The 27,260-nt window shown below is 33.9% G+C and overlaps 1 protein-coding gene across 3 annotated transcripts in view; it reads right to left on the bottom strand.

Annotated features, from left to right (window-relative positions):
• The window catches only part of LOC143203530 (uncharacterized), a 667,483-nt gene that overhangs the window by 364,709 nt on the left and 275,514 nt on the right, over positions 1–27,260 (bottom strand). For all 3 annotated transcript variants that reach the window (XM_076415722.1, XM_076415723.1, XM_076415721.1), the window contains one exon: positions 19,247–19,269. Coding sequence is in view for 1 of the 3 variants with exons in the window: in XM_076415721.1 (XP_076271836.1) it covers positions 19,247–19,269 (23 nt within the window). In the remaining 2 variants the exon portion in view is untranslated. The remainder of the gene's footprint in view (positions 1–19,246; positions 19,270–27,260) is intronic.

Here is a 27,260-nt window from a genome sequence, read left to right as displayed (position 1 = left end):
AACGTTTCATCTAATTATGTCGAGTTAATTATGCCACCACATATTCATCTGAACTACTTTGAACCACAGAATAAATAAATGTTGCCCATAGACTTGTATACTATAAAATAATAAAAGCGTCTTTACGTATAAAAACGAAACAGAGACAACTACATCTGAACATCCGTTATCTGAGATATTTTAAGTTTCAGATCATTTTGATCAGGATTTTTTACTCTTATGTGTCATGGATCAAGAATAACAGAGAAAGTTTAATTGCTTTATCACATTAATTATGATTAAAAATAAATACTATAATAATTATTTGTAATAATATTTTTTAAATTATTTATAATTATTTCAATCATTTATCAAGTTTAATAACCTAGTCTGAAATTTTATTATATATTGCATTGGATAGGCTTAGTAAAGTATCTTAATTTACAAAATAATTTATAACAATTTTTTAACATTTATAGCATTACGTATTTCCCTAAACTATATAAAAAGTAACACTGGATACAGTATATAAGTGCACTCTACCAAATTAGTTCTTCAGTAATTTTATGATTTAGTAACATCATTTCATGTTTTACGACGAAATCCTTAATATCTTAATAGATTCATTTAATGTTGAGATTAAGAATTGGACGATACTTAATGGGTTACGTAACAAAGCATCAGGTAGTTCATTGAATAACTTTATTTTGGCAGAGTTGGATGGAACTAATTGATCCTGATATATTATGGCTATACTATGAACAAAATATTCGCTGTGCCATGATTATTTTTCATAGTGGAAAAAAACAGAAACGGGATATATTTGCAATATAACAGTGCCAACCTTCTTGTTCTTCTACTTTGTTAAAAGCATTAAGAACTTTACTTAGTTTTAAGTTAAGGTAGTGATAGGAGTCAAAAATGATACCCCATAATCCCCATTCAGTGGATATTACAGCCTCAGATTAATAGCCTTTTCCCAAAGAAGCAAGTGTCTACTAAACATATAATCACTAATTATCTAAGTTAGTGCTTTTGAATCAACATTGCTCTATATTAGTCATATTCCTAAAGGAGTAACAAAAGAACAAGCAACACAGATCACATTTGTTGATGATACTACACTTCTCGATACAAGTAAGAATATTAAGACAACTGTAATTAATGTATAAACAACTGCCAATAACATGACTGAGTAACATGGTAATTGGCTTTGGCAAACACTTGGCATAGCATTGGACGCCAAACTCAGGGAAAAACATGTTAAATGAAAATAACATATCTTTGTTTGAGGTTCAAAAACTGTTGCGGTGGTTTGGAAAACGATTTGAATTAATACTTCACAGTAAACTGTTAATATACAAGCAAATCTTGAAGTCAGTGAGGACCTACGGTGTCCAATCATGGGATGACCAACGAAATCTATTAATGGTCTGCGATATAGATAAATCGTCTGCGAAAAAAATGTCAAAAGAGATTGAATTAGTGCTCGGCAATAGTGGACTTACCCGAAGGTTGCAAAGACAAAAACCCTTTAAAGTTATATAGTTTTGTGTAAGAACTGTGTCATATATTAAAACTGTGTCGAGTACTCCTACGGGAGTACCGCCATGAAAATTAAGTTTAGGTCAGATACCTTAGATCAGGATTTTAAGAAAAATATGAAGAAAAAATTAATAGATGCAGTTAATAGCCAGTTTTCGCATATGCCATATGCTTTTTACACTTCTACCAAATCCCAAATATTTTCAGAAGAAAAATTAACCAACGCAATTACTCATGTTTTACCATTTATCTTTCTGAAATTGGCAACGCTGCCATTCTCGTTCGAGACCGAGAGATCTGGCAGCGCCTTGGCGCCGCCTCCATCTTGGAATAATTAAATTTTGCCACAAGTCATACCAATATTGACTTTGAATTTGGCGTGTGTCAACAAATTTAAGTGTGGGCCTCGCGCAAAAATTAAAAACTAATCTTCCGACACTCAGCCGGGGCCTTAAGATTTTAATTAGTGAGTGGCGGAACGGGCCGCGCCGCCAACCTTATAATTAAGAAATCGAAAATGGCCGCATTCTGATTGTTTGCCACTGTTGCGAGCGGTCGAAGGAGAAGAGGGAACCGGCGGGTGGGGTGGGTAGACATAAAAGCGGTATTTAGGACATCTTGAAATTATACTTCGGTTTATTTTCCCTTTTAAAAGTCCCTTTTGTTTTATTTTTACTTACGATAAACTTACGATTACGTTCGATAAACAGATGCTGCATAGGATGAATATTTAACAAAAAAGAATTATGGGTGCTACAGGCATCAATATCACTACTAAGTTAGGAATTTATTATTTGAGCAAGACGTGGGTTGTCCACTCTTCACAGATTTTCAGTGGTAACTACACTGAATATAGTATTTGGTTACAAATTTCTGTCGAAACATAAACTAATAAACTGTGGAATTCCAAATCATATTTGGTGGTTTTATTCTAAAATCTATGAAATCAAAACCTAGTTTCCCAAATATTCATGAGATATCTTGCCACTTTACCCAGTAGATTTATCTATTACATATGATATAATTGATATTTTCATTGATAGCAACACATATGGTATCACTCAGTGTGATTTGCTTCCCTGTACTGAATACTTACCACTTCGAAGAAGGTGTAATTGATTGAAACCCTAAAAGAGATATTTTGAAGCTCATATTCGAAAGACTTATATCAGGTCAATTGAAAAGTCCCCGGCCTGACTCATAGATGGCGCTACTAGAATTAAATCTGTAACGACCGCTACATCTCTTCAGGCCACCACGTATTCACCTACATTAAAATCAAAGGTTGGCAACGCTGGTGGATTAGTACCATGCGGTTCCAGGCTACAAAAGACCACCAAGACGACGTCTCGTGTTTTTTTCTTTCCTCTACTCCCATATAGCAGTACCTCTTCCACAGCGCTACCGTATTTTCTCTACCTAATCTAATATTATGTCCATTCTCCCGTCGACCACATGTATCATTCAATGTTAAAATAAATAAGTTTTATACAACCAGTTCTCACCTATCTATCCTCTCAAACCAGTGTTTTCAGTACCCATGCAAATTTTTTCCATAAAATAGTAGTGAATGTTCGGACAAACAATCATATCGACAGCCACACATTCCGACTGATCAGACGAACGTGACCTCCTACAATTGGTGACCCCGACGTGAAGTGCCTACAAATTCATATGTTTTTTAGTTAGCCCTAAGCCTCAAAAGATGCGTGTATAAATTTGTCAGCTGTCGAATCATTAGTTTGTGAATTATAGCATTTTGAGTGAAGCAACTTTCGTTATTGTAAAAATATGGATAAAAAGGAATTTCGCGTGTTGATAAAATATTGCTTTTTGAAGAGAAAAAATACAGTTGAAACAAAAGCTTGACTTGATACCGAGTTTCCGGACACTGTTTCGGGAAAATCAACCATCAAAGATTGGTATGCTAAGTTTAGACGTGGTGAAATGAACACCGAAGACGGTGAACGCGGTGGACGCCCTAAAAGAGGTTGTTACCGACGAAAGTATTTAAAAAATTCACAAAATGGTTTTGAATGACTGTAAATTGAAATTGAATGAAATAACAGACACTCCAAAGATATCAACTAAATGTGTACATCATATCATTCACGAATATTTGGGTGTGAGGAAGCTCTGTGCAAGGTGTTTGCCGCGCGAGCTCACTTTTGACCGGTTGATGATTCGGAGCAGTGTTTGAAGATGATCAATCGTAATAAACTCGAGTTTTTGCGTGGATTTGTGACAATGGATGAATCATGGCTCCATTATTTCACTCTGAAGTCCAATCGACAGTGGTCAGAGTGGATTGCACACGATGGACACACTCCAAAGCATGAGAACACGCAACAGTCGGCTGACAAGGTTATGGCGTCTGTATTTTGGGATGCGCAATGGAATAATTTTCATTGACTACCTTAAAAAAGGAAAGACCATCATCAGCGACTATTACATAGCGTTATTGGACGGTTTGAAGGAACCGACTTCAAAGTGTCATCAGTTGGTCATGGCAGATAATAGTAATAGGTTTAGGTAGGTATTAAGCTAAATTATATGTTTATAGTTGAATATAAAATACATGTGGTAGATAGATCAAATAATGTTATTGTTTTCATTTTATTTGGTTATTACAACGTTTATTATGTACATAATTTATTTTAAAATATTTTTTTGTGTTAAAAATCTAATCTGTTCAATTTTTTTGTTAAAAATGTTTTACTTTTCTCTTTTTAGTGTTAGATGTTTACTGAATATATTGCGCAGTTATTTTATTTAATATCGCAATGTGTAGCCCAACGACTTCCGATTTGCCATCACATCAGCTCAGGAATAACATTATATACAAATATCTGATAATTTTAGATAAAAAATTTGTGAAAATGTTCTACGTGCGTTGGAAATTTGAGCGTTTCCCTCGATTTAAAAACGAAAGTCACATTCATGCACAGTATTCTCTAGATCTGGCCCCCAGCGACTATTTTCTATTCTCAGATCTCAAAAGAATGCTCGATGGGAAAAAAAATTTCGACAAATGTAGAGGTGATCACCGAAAGTGAGGCCTACTTTGAAGCAAGGGACAAATCGTACTACAAAAATGGTATGGAGAAGTTGGAGGATCGCTATAATCAGTATATCACGCTTGAAAGGAATTATGTTGAATAAAAAAAACTAATTTTGCCAAAAATATGTGTTTTACTATGGTAGTCCGGGGACTTTTCAATTCCGGGAATGAAAAACAATTTTTAGGGATTAGAGTTCTACTGCTGATGAGTACGTGGTGAACATATTGAACAAGTAGTTAGTAATATAATAAAATATATTGTAAGCGATAATTCAGGTTTTTCGGATTTTATCGACCTTATTTGCCACTATTCTGCGAAACGTACTGTCTGGTTATATCAGTTCGCAATTAGCATCAGCGAGGCGGTATTTAAATTTAACAGTAGTTCGTCACCCTCTTTCTCTCTCGCTCTCCCGCACCGACAATCTGTTGTTGACGAAGCCGAACGAGGAAACGAAGGAATCTTTATTGAAAACGAACCCAGAAGGGAATGGCTGAAACTTAATTAATCCGCTGTAAAAGCGATGGGACACATCTATTTGCTTAGGATCGCGGTGTAGAATAGAAAAGAGAGAAAGCGCCGTAGCGGAGTTACAACGCATTAGTAACTATACACTCGGCGAGGAGATTTTACGAGTTGTGTTGGGGATAGTTAGGTCGAGTGTTTAGACACAGATATGGCGTTAAGTGAAAGAGACGAGTATGGGAGTGATTTAAGCTAAGGTATTTAATTTTACAGGACTGTTTTTTATTTAAATAAAAGGACAATTTAATTTAAATCATTGTAGTTTGTTGCATTTTAATATTTGATTTTCGAAAGATGTGGTATACGAGTTATGGAATATGTAGGAATTAAAATATTTTAAAATATTTAACACTTTGACTGCTATGTGGTAACAATAATATATAGCCAGAAGCGGATATGGTTTTTTTATTAAGACCGTAATTTAGAATAAAACCATCACTACATAGTATAAAACAAAGTCGCCTTTTCTGTCAATATATCCCTTTGTGCGCTTAAATCTTTAAAACTACGCAACGGATTTTGATGCGGTTTTTTTCAATAGATAGAGTGATTCAAGAGGAAGGTTTATATGTATAATACATGCATAATATACTAAGGCAACATTGCTAATTTTAGAGGTTTCTAACGTGATGTCGTAAATTAACCTATTTTTTAGGCTTATTTAGCAATTAGCAAAAACGCTGCCTAACCCTACGAGTTAGATCAAATTAATGTACTACAGTATTGTACACCATAAAAAGGTCTACAAAAAAGTCCGCGATGGTATATGTTTATCTTTTAGGGATAACCCACATTAACCATTTTTATTGTTTACTTTTTACGTGAGAAAATGGCTTATTTACGAAGCTATTTTAAGCAATACGGCATTAATCCTTATCGAATTAAGTACCTTAAATACAGTGTGCAATTAATATAGATCAATATGGTTCCTTACAGCATGTAAATTAAACAAATATTTTCGGAGATATTACAAATTTAAAATTTGCGTTTAAAAATGTGTAATGTAATAAAAATTGTATGAATTTAGATATTCCAAAGATAGCAGGAAATATTCATAGTAAGTATAAGGGAAGAGGAATTGTTTTACTCCAAATTTAATGCGTGCAGGCCAAGGGCAGTAATGAATGAACCAAAAATACTGGATCGATTTTAATCATGTTTTCATTGAGTGACATAGGCATATATATTTTATGCCCGTGCAAAGTCGGAGCGGGCCGCTATGTTTTTATATACAACGTTCATATTTTTTCTGTAGTGTATTTAATTTAGTATCAGCATTGCACCCGTGCGAAGCCGGGGCGGGTCGCTAGTAAAGAATAGAATAAAAGAAATAAATTCAGTAATAATATTGCTTACTGGCTTTGTAGTTATATAAGTCTTATAATGTGTCAATTAACAATGATGGAAATTTGCTATAATAGTTCGGTTGTGCCAATACATAATCTACCTTTCTGATCTCACAATATGCTCGGCAAGACTTTAAGAGCAAGATGGATTTCCATGCCATGACTTTTATCGCTTAAAACAATCATGATAAATTAATTCTTCATTACCAGCTACATAACGCTACAGAAAGCTCTTCTTTTTTTCCTGACAAGCATTGAATCTGTGTAGCTGCAGCGGTGTGAAATCTTTTTTCAGTCAATTTGTGTGGTAGCCATTTTACTAACGAGCTATCTGAAAGTTGACCATTGAAGATTTATCGAGGCTTTTGTTCAATAATTTTTTGGCCCTTCACATTATTATTTATTATTAACATCAATAATTCCGTTTGTTGCGGTCTAGGGTGGCACGGAGAAATCTAATATTATTAGGATACAAATTTAACGAAAATGCTGTCGGTTATATCCTTAACGCCCTATTGTATATTAAGAATGAGGGCGTCCACAAAGATCTAAGGGTATGTAAATACGTACGGTACGTACGCAAAACGGTCAGTAAATAAATTAAAAGCTTTGCAAAAAAAATACAAAAAACGATTGTTTGATCACAAAATCGTTGTACTACAACTCCACGCCAACAATGCACATACCCAGAGATTGAAGAACCAGAACACTTTCGAACTAACATAGTTATTTGTGATAAATCTGCCGTGTTTTAAAACCATATGGAGTGGTTAAATAGGAATGCAACCATCAAATGTTAAATAAGTTCAAGTCTTAGATCGGGACCAATATCAAAGAAAAATTACGACATATTTGTAGATAATAACTAGTTGTCTTATGTGTGCAATGTGTTTTTAAATAAAAAAAAAATAGCACCACATAAGTTTTTATAACCAAAACCAAGAACAGGGAAGTGTTAGATTAGCTTCACCAGCAGATATTCTGACATTAAACAACAAAAATAACGTCAGTCGAAAATCCAATGTTGAGAGTTTCCTGACTAGTGGATGTAAATAGTGAATAAATCAATAAGCAGAAGCTTCGAAAGTAAAACAAGATGCATCGAGAATGAGAATAAGGATTCACCATCACAGCAGAATTTGGCAGAATTGAAAGAATTGGCACAAACAACAGAATTTACTAAAGAATCAGAAAAAGAACAGCCAAAAAAGTATTAATGGGAATATCACAATCAAAAAAATTTTGAATGAAAGTGCTATACTACCAAGACCAGAAAAAGTAAATTAACTACAGAATTAGTGAAAGAACATGTATTAAGAAACAGTTAGGAGAGTCGAAATTTAACCAGAATTAAGAAGTAGGAAAAAATATCAACAATAGAAATAAATAATCAAGAATAGTAGAATTCTTATATGTCGTGTCATATAATTATCAGTTGGATCCGATGATGGAATAAGTATTATCCTACACCAGACAGTCGAATCAGTAATTCATATCCATCCAATTCGTAATTCTTCTACCATTACGTATCGATTTAACATCTATAATTATTTTAATTCTATGTCATTCTTTCAAATAAACCATCTTTGTGAATTAATTTACATAAAGAGGAGAGAAAATAAATTATATTTCCATTTGCAACATTGTCTTCTCTCCTCAACTACTCAACTTATAAGAAATCAATGCTAAAAAAGGTTCTGGTTTTGGCCTAATTACTAGAAGAATCTTAAAAGAGCTCTCAGGAAAGAGTTTAAAATTAATAACATTCATGTTTAACTAGGAAAAAAATCAGAAGATGTCTCCTATAAGCCTTTTACCTGCGATATCTAAACTTTTAGAAAAACTATACATTAAGAGACTCAAAATAATCGCAGAGCAGAGAAATATTATTACAGACCATCAGTTTGGCTTCGATAATAAACATGGAAAAACAGAACAAATACTTAAAGGATAAAAAAATATTAGCATTCTGCATTTCTCGATGTATCTCAGGCCTTCGACAAGGCATAGCATAAAAGACTGCATGTTAAATTGAAAAAGCTTATGCCCCATACTCACTTTCCACTGCTGAAATCATACCTCACAGACAGACAATTTATTGTCAAATAGGGTGACGAATCCACTGACCTACACCTAATATATGTGGGTGTTCCGCAGGGCAGTGTTCTTGGCCCATTGTTATATCTTTTGTATAGAGCTGAACTACCGACTTCAAGAAACACTACTGTTGCAACATATGCTGACGATACAGCCGTTTTACCATCACATGAGTATACAATATTAGCCGCAAAAAACCTCCAGTTTCATTTTAACACAGTGGAATAGAGGCTGAAAATACGGCGTATGAAAGCAAATAATACTAAATCTACCCATGTATGTGACATTCACCCTTTGTAGAAGAGCATGTCCCTCAATAAAATTGAATAATCATGAACACCGCAACCAGACCACGTTAAATATCTGGGAATGAATTTTGATCGACGTTTGATTTGGAAAAAATATATAGTGACAAAACTCAAACAGCTTGGGCTTAAACTAAACCAAATATATTGGCTGATGGGACGTAAATCTAAATAGCAAGGTTCTGCTGTATAAGTCAATACTTAGTATTGAACTGTGGGGTACAACTAGCAAATCAAACATAGCTATCCTCCAGAGGTTCCAGAATAATGTGTTGCGAGTCATCGTCGATGTCTCATATTACGTGTCCAACAAACTGATTCATTGTGATATCCCCATAACGAATGTGATTCGGAGTATAAGTACTCTGAAAGACTATTAATGCATCTCAATGCACACGCCAAACATTTAAATATGCCCGATAACAGTGAAGTGCGTAGTCTCAAACGCAAACTACTATACGAACAGATTAATGGAAACATGGAGTGAGATTTAATAATCTCTAGAATAAGTTAGAATAGTCATTAGAATAAGTTAGGATGGGATTTAAAGTAAGTTAGAATAGTATCTAGAATATCATTTAGATTACAAGTTGTACAGTAGATCACTTACTGAAGTGATCTTCTACATGACAGGATGGTTATATTATATAACGGAATTTGGAAAAGAATATTTATTGCCCTCGGGCAGATTGTTGACGTTCTAAGAGATTAATAAAAAAAATACTTAACAGAATCAGTTAGATCAGGTTGTTTTATGGTAATTTGACTAACATGTATTACTGACGAAAACACCTAACAACATTCAATGAAATAATGTAGCGCAATTTGGACGAGAATCGTATGTTTTCATATCAGAACCGTGCGGACAAAAACGGTCCCACTAAAACGAGATTCTAGGACGCAAATTAGAAAATAATCCCTCTTCGGGGCGTCCGCGACACCGACTAGTCCGACTGGTTTTCCGAACGACGCAAAGACTATCACATAATTTCATTACTACAACCGAATTTTCGCCCGCCATCCCTAATGGAACGCGAACCGACGCATAACCCCCCACCCCCTAACCCTTCGCACCCGGACCAACATTATAACGTCCGACGGCCGTTTTCCTCTAATTTAAATTTGGCGCTAACGCAAACAGTCGCCGGTCTCGGTCCAACTATTCCGTCATAACGCGCGGATCCTGTTGTGCTCGCCGTTTAGGATGCAATTTAGCGGCGGGATGAGCCGGGGGTGGGAGACGAGGGGGTTGTATGATGTACGCTATTTGCCGCATGTGCTGGCATGCTACCCGCACTTAATTTCAACGATTCGGTGATCGGATACCATAGAGTTATGTTTAAAATTGACCGTTACCGTTGTTACCGGTAACGGTAACAACGGTAACCTATAAGGAATCTATATTGTTCTCATAATGCGGTTGTTAATTTCTTCACCCGAAATCCGGCTGGCAAGACCATGCAAAATTCTCAAGTTCAGAAATTGTACGTAACCAGCTGCACTGGTTCGTGCGATTAACGAACAAGTTACATTCGACGTCAGAGATTCACGAGTCCGACCTCTTATAGTAGGATATCTATTATCCTTATCGCTGTTTTGATTCCTACTCAACAGCTTGATCACAAATAACTTCGTTGTAAATCGGTGAAACTGTATACTTTAATACTTATATTGTTATAATTATTTACAGTTATTTATCTAATATACCATCGAAGCGAACAAAGACAACTTGTAGACGGTAACTTCTTCATTACGCAAGGATACATTACTCCACATCTTCGAATTTGGCACATGCGCACTATTCTGCATAGAATAAACTAAAATTATTGTTTCCTTTTCTAAAGGCTAATTCAATTCTAATTCTAATTAAATTTTTGTCTTATTCTTGGTGGTCTAACATACATTGGTTTTAAAATATGGAAGAACAAGGATAAGTGCAGAATGTAAGGATAAATTTTTAAAAGTTATAAAATCCAAACAGCATCAATTGTATTTACAATGAGAATTCTGTTTTTCTATTTTGTAAAAGGTAATTTAAAAAACCTGCCATAAAATTATTAATTGTTTTTCTTATTTTTCGTTGAAGGGAATTACATTTATTGATACTCTTTATATTAAAAAAATTCTCAAATAACATGGAAAAAGTATTTCATAATTGGAGAGAGAAAAGATGTTTAATAAAATTGAAAAAAAAAATCTCATAAAAAATAATTATTAACAACTTAGAAATATTAAGTTTGCCAAGGGTTTTTTGAAAACTATTTTTCGATATAACATATTGCTGTTCGGAGAGTATATGAAACTTATGCAAACACTAGAAATAGCAATAGAAAAAAATACAATAATGTCATATTACTGCTAGTTTTATTTAATTCATTGAACAGTGCAAATATTTTAAAATGTGATGAACAAAACAAACCCATTAATCGCACTATATTCAACAATTGCTGTTTAGCTTCTTTCCATATCTTCGACCTAAAACATAAAGTAAAACTTATTGAACATAATGATTTTAGAAAAGAGTGACTTACCAATGTTACTCTTTACACAGCAGATATATCACTGTTGTTTCAAAGTATTACTCTTTCATTTTTTTTTCAAAATATGTCTCAAATGTGCATGTTACCAAATTTCTTTCTTACTCTATAGTTTGAAAAGATACTAGCATAATATTCTCTCATAAGAACTGTGACTTTTACATCCAAATCATCTTATCACCTTGTCAGCTTTTATTCTTTCATAATACTTAGCTGCTATGTCTGAAATAACTTTAACACAGTTAACAAACATCACCTTCAAAATAGTAATAACATTTCTAGAATATAATCATACAACATGAAGTAAATTCAAATTCATACCCGTTTATATAATTGTTGTCTCTATCATTGACGGATGAATTACCTGCTAACTCCATTTATACATTTTGTGCGACTAGATAAAGCTAATATTCTTAATTGAAGGTTTTACTATGTCTACCTTATAGTGGAATTTCCACATATATATTATTTTCTTTTGGGACTGTATATATCTTCTGGCGATATTGGATTATTTTGTAATCATTACAGAATTGTAAATGTTTGAAATATCTTCAGGAATCTATAAATAAAATACCAAAGTCGAATAATCATAAAAGTTTTATGTTTTATTCTTACCATATACTTTTAACGAGTTGAATTTCAATATTATTCGTATTTTCTTCCTTATCATAACTTTATTTATTATGTTACTGGTAATATTTACAATAATTTGATACTTTTTAAAAACGCTTAGACGGTACATATTATTTAGCAATAAATATTGCATTTTTAGGATAAGAACACTACACATACCGTCAAAAAATTATTCACAAGACATTTTATTTTGGTATGCCATTGTGAAAAGTATAGTTGTAAACGAAAGAATACACACCCGCGAACCGAACGATGAAAGCTATCAAATGATTTTTAGCAACCAAAACTATCCGAGAGGAACCGAACGTGCCACGAGTTGATTTCGATCACCGCGAACGAGAGATATTCGCCGAATCCATGCTGGGCTTTCGCGCATGGGCTCGCGCAGACCCCAAACTTTCGCTTCGTTCAAGTCTATACACACCATCAGCCACCCTGGACTATGCTCATCATTTTTAAATTGGAATGGATTTGGAATTTGAGTTTGCGAATTGTGAGTTCGTTTATACTCTAAATCCTCTCTTCTCTTAAATATAGGGTCGATGCTAGAATAAATCACAGGTTCCAAAATAAACTCTATATTCTGTCTTATATTTTCTCTGCATCTTACAGCTGCAATGTTCGCAATAAAGGAAGTCTTAAACCTCATAATATCACTTAGTAACCATGTTAAAGCATGGTTTATGTGATATAACTCGCGAAACTCGCTTAAACGCATAGATGATGATTTTCCTCACATCCGCTAGTGGTGGAGATCCTCGAATAGCACAGTCTGGTTATATAGTTTGTTTTACTGGGTTTTATGCCGCCCAACCTGAGTTTCATCAAATGGTGAATTTACTTAACGATTATTACAGTCTTCACTTTTTAATTCCCATTTATTATTTACGGATATTTACCATTTATTATTAGTCTTCATATTTATAATTTTTCACTTATAGTTCTTCATTTATTGTTTTCCACTTGCTATTCTCTATTGATTATCTTCAACTAATTTGTTTATTTATCTATTTCGATACGATCTTCGTATATTCCTCACGATTCTTAAGTTATGGTAAACTAAAAAGGTAATAGTTTTATGGTTGCAGCTGTAATAACTTGAAAAAATTATGTTATTAAATTAAGACTATGTTATAAATCAGAAACTAAGGTCAAAGTGTTAAAAACTACTTTATACTTTATACTAGTAAAAACTATTACTACGTGTAGTTATGATCTATGGATAATTTGAAGCATACGTAAACACAAGCGAAAGTCTCTTCTGTTAGCTCTCTCTTTTCGGTCCCTCTCTTAATCTCATTGCACGTCCATTATTGTTAGTGTTAGAATATAAGCTGGTACGTCGTGGGTTACTTTCCCTTTGTACCGTGTACACACGTCATACTTCACCCTGCACAGTTTATCATTGATATCAATTATCGCTATTGTCTGTTTATAATAATTTTCCGTTAACGTTATTGGCTACTATGTACTAAGATTGTGGTTAACCATCCTCATTGATTGACTATTGTCATCGCATGTTATTGATATTAACAATAATATCCAATATTAGTACTTATCGGTACATTTATTTATCGAAACTATTATTCATCAGTACTATCAACCCTCAGCATAATTACCTGTAGTTTATTAATTATCAGTACCGTTTGATATCAATATTATATGATATTAGAAATCTCTGTCGTGGTAATGACCAATCTTTATTATATTTCATGTATATTCTTAAATTCTCCTTTGTCATCACATTGAAAATTGGTTGCTCAGGTACTTTTTCAATATGTCTTCAGAATAGTCACGCGACCGATCACCTCGATATCAAGATCTTGCACGTTTACTTGCTTTATTTATGTTGACATTTATTGAGACCCGGCAGTTGACAAAGATTTCTCGCTATGAAAGCCAACTCGGAGATTTAAAAAAAAAACAATTATTAGAGTACCGCCTTTTAAAAGTGATTGAAATCAATGGGTCGGACGCAACGATGAAAAAGCTGAATTATTCGCAGAACATGTAGCTAACGTATTCCAACCGAATTATCTAGAATCTACAATAGATATAAATCCAGTTTATCCGCCAGATATAGCTGTAAATCTAATTTCTCCTATGGAAGTTGCCACAGAAATTGACAACAACCTCAATACTAAAGAAGTTCCTGGACTTGATGATAGTTTGCTGGAATAATTATGCTTAAAAATCCTGGCAGACCAGCAGAACAAATTGGACCTTATAGGCCTATTTCGACTGAAGTTCCATAGGGTAGTGCTTTGAGATTACTCCTATATCTTCCTTAAACTGTTGATAACCCAACAACAAAAGAAATATTACTTGGAACATTTGCCGAAGACACAGATATCATGGTAAAACATTCATCACTATCTAAGGCTGGAAAAATTTACTAGAGACTAGACAATACAGCTTAATAACATAGCTCCAAATCTGGCCACGTTAATTTTGCGCTGCGCTAAAATGACAAAAACCTAATTATATTACTTGACGGATGCCCGATTTCTCAAGCATAGTCAGTTAAATACCTCGAAATACATCAGAAACATTATGTTAGACAAAAAGCAGACCAGATTAGACTCAAAGTCAAGCAACTGTACTGGTTAGTCGGAAGATACTACCAACTTGACCTAAAATCAAAGAGATCGGTTTACCAGTTAATTATAAGGCCAATTGGGTGTAAAAATGAGGTTGTACTAAAACATTATACCAACTGGTAATCTAACACACCGAAAACAAAGTACTACGACTAATTATCTAGACTTATTGCTACGTAACACACGTGGAGCTGCGCGATGACCTCGAAATCAAATGAATTCAAGAAGGGATCCAAGATTTCGCCTTAAAACATGTAATAAGGTTGCTAAATCACAGCAACGTGGAAGCAAATAAACTTCTGGACAACACGCAGGAAATCAGAAGATTGAAGTGAACTAAAGCATACGAAGTTGTTTAGTGTATAAGTGTAGTCTTAACATTAGCTTAAGTAGATTAGTTTTATTCTAATTTGGGAAATATATACTGATGTATTAATCCCGTACTCGCCTTGCTTGTGCATTAATGCAAGTACAACAGAACAATAGTAATAAATCAATTTGTAAATTAAGATTCTACTAAGCACACCTAATGTAAGATGATATTAATTTTAAAAAAAATGTATGTATGAGTATGTAAAAACTGTATGTAGTTGTTATATCATTTATCTTGATCTCTGTTTTTATTTATTTAAGAAGTTAGATTGTTTTATATATTTTTATTAAATATAACTATTTTAAGCCATCGTTGTAAAAGTAACACTACCCCAGTATGCTTACGACACATTAGACTCATCACAACCATTTCCTAGGCCAATTAAAAGGAGCCGACCGACGAAGACCTCAATTTCCGACGATAAAAAGCCGCAGATTTGACGGCAATCGGAAATGCCAGATAAAAAATCACGCAGCGCAGGGAGTATCCGGACGGCGGGCCAATAAATAATCGGCAACGGTCCGGCAGGACGGGGTAAAAAGCGGGCCGCTAATTTTGTCCGATCGGCCTGCTGCGACCGTTAATCGACTCCGGTCCACTTGGGGAAACCGTGTCGGTGTGTGCGTGCATGTAGGTGGATGGTCCGGTCGAAAAAACTGCATCCGATGAGGCATCGACTTCTGATTTACTGGCCGCCGAACGCCGTCCATAAATAGAATGGAATCGGGATTAATTCACTTTTAACCGACTGTTACCGAAGGATGGAGCTTTGTGAATTTATTCATATTTGCCGTAATAAATTTGATTATTTTATGTGACGAGAAGTTAAACTAATTAAGATTTATTCGCCGTTATGTTTATTTGGTCCCACTGGAATGGCCTTCTCAGGACTCCCAATTCCCTCAAACACTATAAAATTTCCTGTCGAAGACTTAAACAATTAGCTATGCCGACTTATCAGCAACAGGCACAAAGCTAATAGTATGGATAATGATAAACACGGAAATAAATTAGAATGTTTCATTGTGTAATATATAATCGCTACTAAAATTGGTCTATTATAACAATCCAGAGACTAGAAAGTTGTATATTAAGATCAACAACTTAGCTGTAAATTGTGTTTGGTTGAAGTACAGCAGATAATATTAAAGTGCAAATAATATTAAAGTACAGCGTATACAATCTGCGGCATTTTCAGTACCGGCATAAGCTTACATAACAGGTTAATCGAAAAGTCCCCGGCCTGACACATATATGGCGCTATTATAATTAAATCCATATGTTTTTTAGTTAGCCCTAACCCTCAAAAGATGCGTGTATAAATTAGAGAGCTGCTGGATCATTAGTTTGTGAATTATATTATTTTGAGTGAAGCAACTTTTGATATTGTGAAAAAAAATAAAAAGAAATTTCGCGTGTTGATAAAATATTGCTTTTTAAAGGGAAAAAATACAGTTGAAGTAAAAACTTGGCTTGATGCAGAGTTTCCGAACACTGCCTCAGGAAAACCAGCCATCAAACAATGGTATGCTAAGTTTAGACGTGGTGAAATGAGCTCCAAAGACGGTGAATACAGTGGACGCCCAAAAAAGGTTGTTACGAAAACATTAAAAGAATCCACAAAATGATTTTGAAAAACAGTAAATTGAAATTGAATGAAATACCAGACACTTTAAAAATATAAACTGAACGTGTACATCATATTATCCACGAATATTAGTTTCATTAGAATATTCACTTTTGCCCAAAAACAACGACGAGTTGATGATTGGGGGCAGTGTTTGAAGATGATCAAGCGTAATAAACACGAGTTTTTGCGTGGATATGTGACAATGAATGAAACATGGCTCTATCATTTTACTCCAAAATTTAATAGACAATCATCCGAGTGGCCTACACACGATGAACCCGCTCCAAAGCGTGGGAAAACGCAACTGTCGGCTGGCAAGGTTATGGCGTCTGTATTTTGCTATGCGCATGGAATCATTTTCATTCACTACCTTGAAAAAGAAGGATCATCAATAGCGACTAATACATGGCGTTGAAGGACCGTTTGAAGGACGAAATAACCGAAAACGGCCGCATTTGTAGAAAAACAAAGTGCTGTTTCACCAAGACAATGCACCGTATCACAAGTCGGTGAAAACGATGGCAAAAAACCATGAATTGACCTACAAATTACTTCCTCATCAACTGTGTTCTCCAGATCTGGCCTCCAGCGACTATTTCCTGTTCTCAGATCAAAAGAATGCTGGCTGGGAAGAAATGTTCGTCGAATGAAGAGGTGATCGCCAAAACTGAGGCCTATTTTGAAGCAAAGGACAAATTGTACTACAAAAATGGTATCGAAAAGTTGGAATGTCGCTATAATCAGTGTATCACCCTTGAAGGGAATTATGTTGAATAAAAAAAACAATTTTGCCAAAAAACTTGTTTTACTATGCTAGGCCGGAGACTTTTCAATTGACCTGTTAAACAAGGAAAGAAATTGGAATATTTAATCGTTTAATAAACCATTATTAAAATTGGTTTATTATAACAATCCCAAGTGTAGAAAGTTGTATATTATGATGAACAAATCAGCTGTAAAAAGTATAGCATAGTTATACAACCTGCGGGTTTTTCAGTACCGGCATAAGCGGGACCTTATGCCTTATAATTCGAGAACTTAATTTCGAAATCTGATGTATTTTGTAGAAAATAGTATAAACTTCTATCTATCCTCAATGAGTCATTATTTTTAGGCATTATTTGTATAGCTAATCAACAAAAAACAATATTATGGAAGAGTTACATTTTGCTTACATTTTGCATAAAAATAAAAATGCCGCTTGCAAGATTTAATGAATAATATAAGTGTTAGAGTAAAGCTTCTCTTTATTGTATTTCTGTTTTTATAAACACCATTGTCCCGCTGTACTACTTATATTAGGAAAATTGTAGGAAAACAGGGAAATTTACAGGAAAATATAAAATATCAATTTGCAAGGGCTATAACATATAATATTTAAAATTTTGAGAAAAAAAAATCTATAGAAAATTATTCGAATTAGGACTGATTTTTGAAATAACATATAAAGAAATTTAGTTCCCCATTTCATTTTACCATGTAAAATAAAACAATATAAAAATCTTATCACACAAAATACACTAAAGTATATAAAAAGTGGCATTCTGCCGTCTTAAAAAATATGTACGATACTTATATATTTGAAGTTTTATACTTGAAAAAACAAAGTTGTCGACCCAGATATACCGAAAAAGTTTGAAAGTATATAGATTGGAATACATATAGAAATTAATAATTTGATGGGAATTATGGTTATATCAGTTGAATGAATAGTATGGATAATGACAAACAAGGAAAGAAATTGCAGTATTTCATCGTGTAAATTATAACAAATATTATAACAACCAAGTGTAGAAAGTTGAATATTATGACCAACAAATCAGCTGTAACAAGTACAGCATACACAATCTGCCAGTTTTTCAGTACCGGCATAAGCGTTCTTAACATATTTTCCGCTTATATGTATATAAAATATACACTTATATTTTTTCTTAACATATAAGACACGCTGTTCGAACACATATAATTCTAGAATTGCTGGATCGATTTTCATGGTTTTTGATTGGTTGGATTTGCCTCCGTCTCGAATAGCAGAATAACTGCAATAAATAATAGCAATGGAATGGAATGGAAGCAGAAAAAAGCAATGGAAAATTGACGAAAAAGTCAAAGTGAAAAAACACTTTCCCATTCAAATGGTTCGTGGGTTTCGTACCTGTCACATATTTAATGTTCATCCCGTCGATACTGCAAACTCTTCCCTCAATTTAAAGAACGTACTTAGATAAAGTTATAGAATAGTGTCAGTTCAAAAAAGATTGAGATATTGATTGGTTCTTAAATATATACGCACAAATAAGGAAATCATGAAAAACGATGGCAATAATATCAGTTAGTGATTTTATCGCCTTATGTTCTTATAGAATGTGTTTTTAGTAACGTATATACTGCTCAAACGCAGAGGTAACTAAAAATTGTAAATATATAATAGTAATAATAACATTAGTCTAGCGAACGTGGCAAGTTTAAAATTATTAACTATAAAGAGTCTGTGGCGTCCGTATTGCGGAAACACCCAAGATGAACAAAATACCGCGACTAGCACCGTCCACACACAATAAATGAGCAGTTTATAGAGTTAGAGGAACTGAATAATAATAATTCCAGTACTTACCGGATTACTACTAACAGCCACACCTGTAAAAAAAATAAAAATCATATTAGTATGTACACAGTTTATCAAAAATAAATATTGCAGTCAACAACAATACAAACATGCATGTATAAAAACCGATTTTGACATTTAATTCGTTATTTTGTGACTATAGTCGATTCAAAACAGTAATCACACATGACCAATATGTGTCAAAAGTTGTAAATTCGTTTTACAGTCAGACAATAATTTTCTTCTCATCTTATTCTGTTTAAAAAGAGATAGAATGTTGTTAGAGAATTTCGATCATGTAACCGAAAGAGCCTTCAAAAGTTGTCCGTTTGTCAAACTTCCGCAAAATACTTACGCTATTTGATATATAGCTATTTGAGGAATGTAGAACATCCGTTCATATATTGTTGGGTTACATAGGACATAAGTGGTGTAAAAATAACCTATAAAGGGGTTTAATGGAACTCCCAGAAATTGCTTTTAAAAGAATACAATACATAACAAAATCAAGGAAAAATTATTATATCAATTTATATATTTAAATGAGACTAGAAATATTTCAGAAAGGCACATTGGGTCGCTCATGGCAAAATAATAATTAATATAGTATAAAGACAACGAAAGTTGATAGAAAAAGGTAAACGTTGGAATAACTATCGATTAGGTTTTCTTAGTCATAACATTTACATATATAGACATATAGCTATTCATGCTGGAAACAGGAACGCTTTTATTCCTGGTGCAGAAAGTTTTCCTCTAAGCCCAAGGATGACTACCATGGAGAAATGAACCATAAGTTGTCTTTGTAGCAGTTTCAAAATCAGCTTTTAAAGAACTTGGAGGAACCATCGATTATTGTTATGTACAATACACCATATCTACCATATATATAGTACCCTGGTGGAGAAAATCCCAACAAGTGCATCAACAAAGCCTGCAAATAAGGAATGGCTTAAAGTACATAAAATAAGTTTCGAGGAAACCATATTAAAGAATGAATTATTTCAAATTGCTACTCGATAAATATAAAACTGAAATATTCCATTGCATTTTATGTAATTTATTTTTTTAGAAATAAGCCTGAGAGGAGATACGGTGTAGATCAGATTACTGAATGTTATAGCCACAGAGTATTACGTCCTCCTCCGTGTCACTGCATATTTAATTCAGTTGAATGATATAGGGTACTGCAAATAATTATTGTAATGGATATTCAAACCAAAACTGTCTGGATTTATGGAAAGAGGCATTGTCGAAAGTAACACCTTCGGTTTGTGTGAGCCCAAAGAATTGACAGATTGGCGAGAAATTTACAAATGGTCTTGAATCTTGAGCAAGTTCTTGATACATTGGAAATAAACAGCTTGGTTATTAACCTGATTAGTGCTTCTGAAAGTAACGGTGATTTAATAAAGCATTATGAATGTTGGTTTATGATTCAATGCTGACAATTACCAAGACAGGGTGGTGAAAGAGGAAACCACTAAAGGTCAGTATATAATTAATATACTTTAATTGTTGGGAATTATATTATAGAGTATGAAAGCTTTGTGAGCATGTGTGTAATTGTTCAGAATATGCATGAACATTTGATTAAAATGTATGAGAAGAGAAATAATAATAATAAAATATAACTGTTTTGCATATATGGCTAATGTATTAAGGAGAATGCAGTGAGTAAATCTAGTTTTATTAAGAAAAGTGTATACATTTAGTAACAAAACAAACTAAAGAGAAATATAGTAATATCATAATGAATTTACAAGGAAACATTGCATCCAAGGAAACAAAAACTGAACGTAAAACATAAATATGCTCTCTAATGAAAGTAAAATACATTACTCAGATATACAATTGTTAATTAGTTGGATTAGGCCTTCGGGGCATATCAGTACATAAAAAAGTGCCTCGAACTCTACCGATACTAGTCTGGAAAAAAGTTCGATGTATATATAATAAAACAACTCTAACCTATAAATTATTGTGGCTGTATGTAAATGTAGTTTTAAGTTCATCGATAATATATGCATTAGATGTACTATGATCTTAAAATAAATTATAATACATAACATTTTTGTTTAATTATTTTATTTAGATTAGAATTTTGTTATATTTCAGAGCCAATATGTACTAAAACTCAGAGTTGCTTCGACAACAACGTTTTGAGAGGTCACGTGTGTCACTACTGTTTTGGATAGACTATGTGTCAAGGCGTTTCTAACAGATGTATATTTTTTTTAGTATTCTAAAGTCTCCTTTTTACCAACGAGAGTTTATCTGGACTGGACCTACTTTTGAACGTGGGCTCTGAACCACAGTCCTCGGCATTAAGCCTACCGACTAGCCAGTGACGAACTTAGAGACCATCCCAGAAGACATCGGGTCTTACCCAACTTGGCTACTGGAGTGACTGGGATGATTATTCCTTGACCCATTTTCCACTGGTGCATAAGACATTTACAATTACCTTCACAAATATAAGATACATCCATGCCCCAGTAGGATTCGAACCCGCGATTATCGCAACAGTAAGGGGACCGTCCTGCCGTCTTGACCACTACGCCAACGAAGGCGGTGGATGTAGAATTTTATTTCCATTCTGTAATTTTCGAAATCTGAGACATTTTATATAAAATTGTATATAATTCTTTCTATCATACATTGAGTTCATCTTTCGGGCATTATTTATATAACTCGTCAACAAAAAACGAGGCTATAGAAGAGTCAACTTACTTTCTGGGTATATTCATAAAAATAGAAATACCGCTAGCAGGATTTAAACAATAATGTAAGTGATGGAGTTAAGCTTCACTTTATTGTATTTCTGCTTTTATAGACCCAGTGTACTACTTATGTCAGGAAAATAGTAGGAAAACAGAAAAAAATACAGAACGGCAAAGGCGATGGGACGGTCCTCCTACTGTACTGTTGCGACAGCCGCGAGTGCGAATCCCGCTGGGGCATGACCGTAAATTTATGTTTCTGATTGTTTAAAATTTGTGAATATTCTAGGCAAAAGTGTAAAATCCGACAAGAAAAATGATCCCAGTCACGCCAGTAACCAGGCTGGGTAAGACCGGATGTCTTCTGGGATGATTTCTAAAGTTGGCCGCTCGCCTGTCGGTAAGCTTAATGCTGAGGACCGAGGTTGGGAGCCCACGTTAAACTGTAGGTCCAGTCCAGATAAACCCATAGTTGGTAAAAGGAGACTTTAAAATACATATAAAAATATTTTAATCGATTTACTCATTTTCGACATAATATATAAAGTAACATAGTTCCCGACTTCATTTTACCACTTAACATAAAATAATCTAAAAGTTTTATCACACAAAATACACTAAAGTATATAAAAAGTGGCATTCTGCTGTCTTAAAAAATATGTTTGATACTTAAATATTTGAAGTTTTATACACAAAACAACAATGTGTTCGACCCGGATATACTGAAAAAGTTTGGAAATATATAGATTGGTATATATTATATACAATTTAATAATTTGATATAAATTGTAATTAATGAATAAAATATTTTTCACATTTAATTTTAAGAACTTCTAATTTGTTTACTAAGGATTATTTGAACTTACCACTGCCGAGAAATTAACTATATCTACTACAAAATGCAATTAGATGCCATACCAAGAGCCATCCGGTGTAGCCCAGCTAGGTTACTGATAGATGTATAAATTCTGGTATATATTTTATTTTTATAAACTATATCATATATTTTATTCATAAAAAAATATATTAAAATTTTTAATTCATTTACGAAATTATTGCAATTTTTATAGCTTCTTTGTAATAATATAATATAAATATATGCAGACTTTATATGCGACATATGCAAAATTATAAGACGTTCTAACAAAATAAACTTAGTTAGCCCCAACCTTCAAAAGATGCGTATATAAATTTGACAGCTATCGGATTATTAGTTTGTGAAATATAGCATTTTGTGTGGAATAACTTTTGTTATTGTGAAAAAAATGAATAAATAGGAATTTCGCGTTTGGATAAAATATTGCTTTTTGAAGGGAAAAAATACAGTTGAAGCAAAAACTTGGCTTGATGCCGAGTTTCCGAACAGTGGCTCAGGAAAATCAACCATCAAGGATTGGTATGCTAAGTTTAGATGTGGTAAAATGATCACCGAAGACGGTGAACGCAGTGGAGCCCAAAAGAGGTTATTACCGACGAAAATATTTTAAAAATCGACAAAATGATTTTGAATGATCGTAAATTGAAACTGAATGAAAAAACAGACAAAAAAAATCAACTAAACGTGTACATCATATTATTCACGATTATTTGGGTATGAGAAAGCCCTGTGTAAAGTGGGTGCCGCGCGAGTTCACTTTTGACCAAAAACAACGTCAAACTGATGATTCTGAGCAGTGTTTGAAGATGATCAAGTGTAACAAACCCGACTTGGGTGAAATATGGCTCCATTATTTCACTCCGAAGTCCAATCGACAGTTATCCGAGTGGACTGCATACGATAAACCAGCTCCAAAGCATAGGAAAACGCAACAGTCGGTTGGCAAGGTTATGGCGTCTGTATTTTGGGATGCGCATTGAATAATTTTCATTGACTATCTTGAAAAAGAAAGGACCATCAACAGCCACTATTACATAGCGTTATTGGACCGCTACTCCACCAAGACAATGCATCGTGTCAAAAATCCATGAATAGGACTTCAAATTGTTTCCTCGTTCAGCGTATTCTCCAGATCTGCCCACCAGCGACTATTTCCTGTTTTTAGATCTCAAAATAATGCTCGAAGGGAAGACATTTTCGTCGAGTGAAGAGGTGATCGTTGAGGAAGAGGTCGGATGAAGAGATAAAAATGTGTTTTACTATGGTAGGCTGGGGACTTTTCAATTGATTTGTTACAAATCCACCATGAAAGAATACTATATTTTTCAAAAACCTTACTCTATCAACGAATATACAGATGTCCCCAGTAAATACACTTAACCCTGGGAAGGATTTACGGTGAAATAACTAACATTCGGTAACAAAAGCCGCCGGACCATTAAAATATTCACCCAAAACACCCTCTATATGTCTCTATCCAGTGGATATGTTCTGTGAATTTAAATAAATATTCTATTTAATTTTACATGGGTGTGATCCCAACAACGATCATCCGAGTACTGCACCCTAACATAACATAAAAAATATCTGATATAATATAATATCCGAAGAATACAATTACCCCAAAATAAACTCATTAAGAAATTCTTCTAACCCCACCAAAATCATAATTAAAAACGTCTGATTGTTACAGGACTCCTCGGAAGCAAGAAAACCTTCCGAACATCACTCACACACCTCCATCCCAACATCACCCGCCGCTTTACAGGTAAGTTAACAACGATATAATCACCGCCGAACCTCCAACTGCTCCAAGACAATAAAACTCCTCCTAATTCACACTTAATAATCCGGGCGGGGATTAAGGGCCGACTTCGAAACCAGAAATTAAATATTAATCTCGGATCCAATTAATCCGGAGAGAGAAGGTGGGCGTGTGGGGGGGCAGGGGGAGGGTGGCGGTCGGTCGGTCGGGCGAGAAAGTTTGGCGGAAAGTTGTTTACGGGAGGTCCACGGTCGAACGGAACGAGATCGGTCCGGGTAAAGGTGTAACGGGACGTGGGGGCCGCGCGGGTACGGAAGGGGGAGAGAGAAAAAGGTCTTGGCGGAGGACCGCGCGGAGTTTTATTGTAGAGGGTTCGTTCGCGAACCGGTTTCTTTTGTGTGTAAGCCGGATTGAATCTTGACCGCAGCAACTCGATACGAATGAACCAGACTAGAAAAGTTTTTTTGTCAGAGTAAAGAATCTCCAGGTTGTTAGCGAATCTGTCGATTAGTTTCGAATAAATGAGTTTGAAGCGGGATAAGATACACAATGAGGTCCTTGGAATAAAAAAATACCATGACACATTTGACTAAAATGGATACGTCATCCCAAAAATAAGCCAATAATTATTTTTCGCAAATTCCCTTGATTTCTACTAGACTTCAAAGGGCACTGTGATAAATACGAACTAAAATTAAGAAGTTCCTATTTAAATATTGGGTTTTTAACAATTTTGTCTCAAGATAATGAGGCCAATAATAAAATAGAATAATCTAATTCAAGACTATTAGTTTGTATTCAAACATGTTTATTTGAAAACGGACAAAATAATTTTCGGTTATATTACCTGGGTACAAACAGCAACTCGATACGAATGAACCAGACTAGAAAAGTTTTTTTGTCAGAGTAAAGAATCTCCAGGTTGTTCGCGAATCTGTCGATTAGTTTCGAATAAATGAGTTTGAAGCGAGATAAGATACACAATGAGGTTCTTGGAATAAAAAAATACCATGACACATTTGACTAAAATGGATACGTCATCCAAAAATAAGCCAATAATCAATTTTCGCAAATTCCTTTGATTTCTACTAGACTTTAAAGGGCACTGTGATAAATACGAACTAAAATTAAGAAGTTCCTATTTAAATATTGGGTTTTTAACAATTTTATCTCAAGATAATGAGGCCAATAATAAAATAGAATAATCTAATTCAAGACTATTAGTTTGTATTCAAACATGTTTACTCGAAAATATAAAACATAATTTTCGGATATATTAGCTGGGTACAAACAGCAACTCGATACGTATGAACCAGACTAGCAAAGTTTTATTGTTAAAGTTAAGACTTTATAGATTGTTCCTGAATATGTTCATTAGTCTCGAGTAAGTGCATTTAAGAATGAACAAGATACACTCTGTCATTCTTCGAATTACACAAATACATTGACACATTGGACTGAAAAGGATACCTCATTCTAAATAAGCCAATAAACAATATTTGCAAATTCCATTGATTTTTACTCGATAATATTGAAATTATTTGCTAGTTATGATAAAAACTAAACAAAATTCAGATGTCCCTATTCAAACATTTTAAATAGAACTGTTTGTTTATTAACAAATGTGTCTCAACATAACGAGGCCAATAATAAAATAGAATAATCAAACATGTTTACTCGAAAATGAACAACATAATTTTCGGATATATTAGCTGGGTACAAACAGCAACTCGATACGTATGAACCAGTCTAGCAAAGTTTTATTGTTAAAGTTAAGACTTTATAGATTGTTCCTGAATATGTTCATTAGTCTCGAGTAAGTGCATTTAAGAATGAACAAGATACACTCTGTCATTCTTCGAATTACACAAATACATTGACACATTGGACTGAAAAGGATACCTCATTCTAAATAAGCCAATAAACAATATTTGTAAATTCCATTGATTTTTACTCGATAATATTGAAACTATTTGCTAGTTATGATAAAAACTAAACAAAATTCAGATGTCCCTATTCAAACATTTTAAATAGAACTGTTTGTTTATTAACAAATGTGTCTCAACATAACGAGGCCAATAATAAAATAGAATAATCAAACATGTTTACTCGAAAATGGACAACATAATTTTCGGATATATTAGCTGGGTACAAACAGCAACTCGATACGTATGAACCAGACTAGCAAAGTTTTATTGTTAAAGTTAAGACTTTATAGATTGTTCCTGATTATGTTCATTAGTCTCGAGTAAGTGCATTTAAGAATGAACAAGATACACTCTGTCATTCTTCGAATTACACAAATACATTGACACATTGGACTGAAAAGGATACCTCATTCTAAATAAGCCAATAACCAATATTTGCAAATTAATTTGATTTTTACTCGATAATATTAAGACTAAATGGTACTAAGATAAAACCTAAATAAAATATCAGATGTCCCTATTAAAACATTCTAAATAGAACTGTTTGTTTATTAACAAATGTGTCTCAACATAACGAGGCCAATAATAAAATAGAATAATCAAACATGTTTACTCGAAAATGGACAACATAATTTTCGGATATATTAGCTGGGTACAAACAGCAACTCGATACGTATGAACCAGACTAGCAAAGTTTTATTGTTAAAGTTAAGACTTTATAGATTGTTCC

The sequence above is a fragment of the Rhynchophorus ferrugineus genome, unplaced genomic scaffold (assembly GCF_030347505.1).
Source record: "Rhynchophorus ferrugineus isolate W39M unplaced genomic scaffold, kcgeb_rfMv2 rfM10, whole genome shotgun sequence".
NCBI lineage: Eukaryota > Metazoa > Arthropoda > Insecta > Coleoptera > Curculionidae > Rhynchophorus > Rhynchophorus ferrugineus.
Note: the sequence above shows the minus strand (reverse complement) of the source record. Positions and strands in the feature narration are given on the sequence as shown.